General features: G+C 68.5%; 1 protein-coding gene across 1 annotated transcript in view; it reads left to right on the top strand.

The window, feature by feature from the left end:
• The first annotated feature begins 80 nt into the window (after nucleotides 1–80).
• The window catches only part of DLL1 (delta like canonical Notch ligand 1), an 8,252-nt gene continuing 7,045 nt past the window's right edge, over nucleotides 81–1,287 (top strand). The window contains exons 1-2 of the mRNA XM_024744919.1: nucleotides 81–839; nucleotides 1,027–1,285. Coding sequence (XP_024600687.1) covers nucleotides 786–839; nucleotides 1,027–1,285 — 313 coding nt within the window. The 5' untranslated portion in view covers nucleotides 81–785. The remainder of the gene's footprint in view (nucleotides 840–1,026; nucleotides 1,286–1,287) is intronic.

The raw sequence follows: 1,287 nt of genomic DNA, 5'->3' as shown, positions 1-1,287 counted from the left end.
TTAGCCATGCGGGCGGCCGGCGGGATATAAGGCGGCGGCGCGGGGCGAGCCCGAGCCCTTGCGCGCCCGCGGAGCCCCGGCCGGCGCCGCACCAGACGCACAGCCTGGCGCGCAGCCTCCGTCGGGACCCGGTCCGGGACCCCGGGTGTTGACCTGGATGGCACTGGCTGGGTCCCTGAGAAAAACTCGGGTCCAGGGCGCTCCCCGGACCGCGGCCGCCGAGTGAGCTGGCCGGGCCGCACCCGCGGGCGCTCCGCCGGCGCCGGATTACCGCCTCGCGCGTGGGATTTCCAGACCCCGGCTCGCTAATCGGACTCGCGGGGAGCCCTGCAGCTCGTCGGGAATTGGGCTGAATATCTGGACGCTTTCTCTCCTCTCTTTTTTTTCTTTCTTTCTTTCTTCCTTTTTTTTTTCCTGCGAAGAATCTTGAGACAAAACCAGGAAACAGACGACCCCTACCTACTCGTGGGTTGGAAGAAAGAGGGGAAAACCGAAAGTTGCCGCGCCAGAAGCAATCTCTCCGGGGAGCCTTTTTTTTTTTTTTTTTCCTCTCGTGCATCCCCGGAGCCGCAGTCGCCTCCGCAGGGAGGATCTAAGGAAACTCGGCCTCCGAAAGAGCCGGAGACGGACCCTTGAGGAAAGAAGTCCGGATAATCCCAGCCCGAGGCAAAGCGGCGGCGCTTTCCTGCCCGCGCTCCTGGAGACACCTTCCTCCCCGAGCATTCCCTGGCGATTTCAGAAGAGAAGGGGGACGCGAGGAGAGCGAGCGCGGCCGGCGGTGCACCATGGGCCGGCGGTGCGCCCTGGCCCTCGCCGTGCTCTCGGCCCTGCTGTGCCAGGTAAGTTGCCAGGCGGGGCCCTAAGGGCCGCGCCGTCAGGTAGGCTGTCAGCGGGGCTCTCCGGCTCCCTGTGGCGTCAGGTGGGGGGGACCCGGGGCGCGGGCCGCTCGGGGGGCAGGGCCCGGGGCAGGACGCGGCCGGGCGGGCTCCCCGCGCCTGGAGCCCCACGCCCTAGCCTCGCCCGCAGGTCTGGAGCTCCGGGGTGTTCGAGCTGAAGCTGCAGGAGTTCGTCAACAAGAAGGGGCTGCTGGGGAACCGCAACTGCTGCCGCGGGGGCGCGGGGCCGCCGCCGTGCGCCTGCAGGACTTTCTTCCGCGTGTGCCTCAAGCACTACCAGGCCAGCGTGTCCCCCGAGCCTCCCTGCACCTACGGCAGCACCGTCACGCCGGTGCTGGGCGTCGACTCCTTCAGCCTCCCGGACGGCGCGGGCGCGGACACCGCCTTCAGC

This window comes from Neophocaena asiaeorientalis, unplaced genomic scaffold (genome assembly GCF_003031525.2).
Source record: "Neophocaena asiaeorientalis asiaeorientalis breed wild unplaced genomic scaffold, Neophocaena_asiaeorientalis_V1.1 scaffold649, whole genome shotgun sequence".
Taxonomy (NCBI): Eukaryota; Metazoa; Chordata; class Mammalia; order Artiodactyla; family Phocoenidae; genus Neophocaena; species Neophocaena asiaeorientalis.
This window is presented reverse-complemented; position numbering and strand designations above follow the sequence as displayed.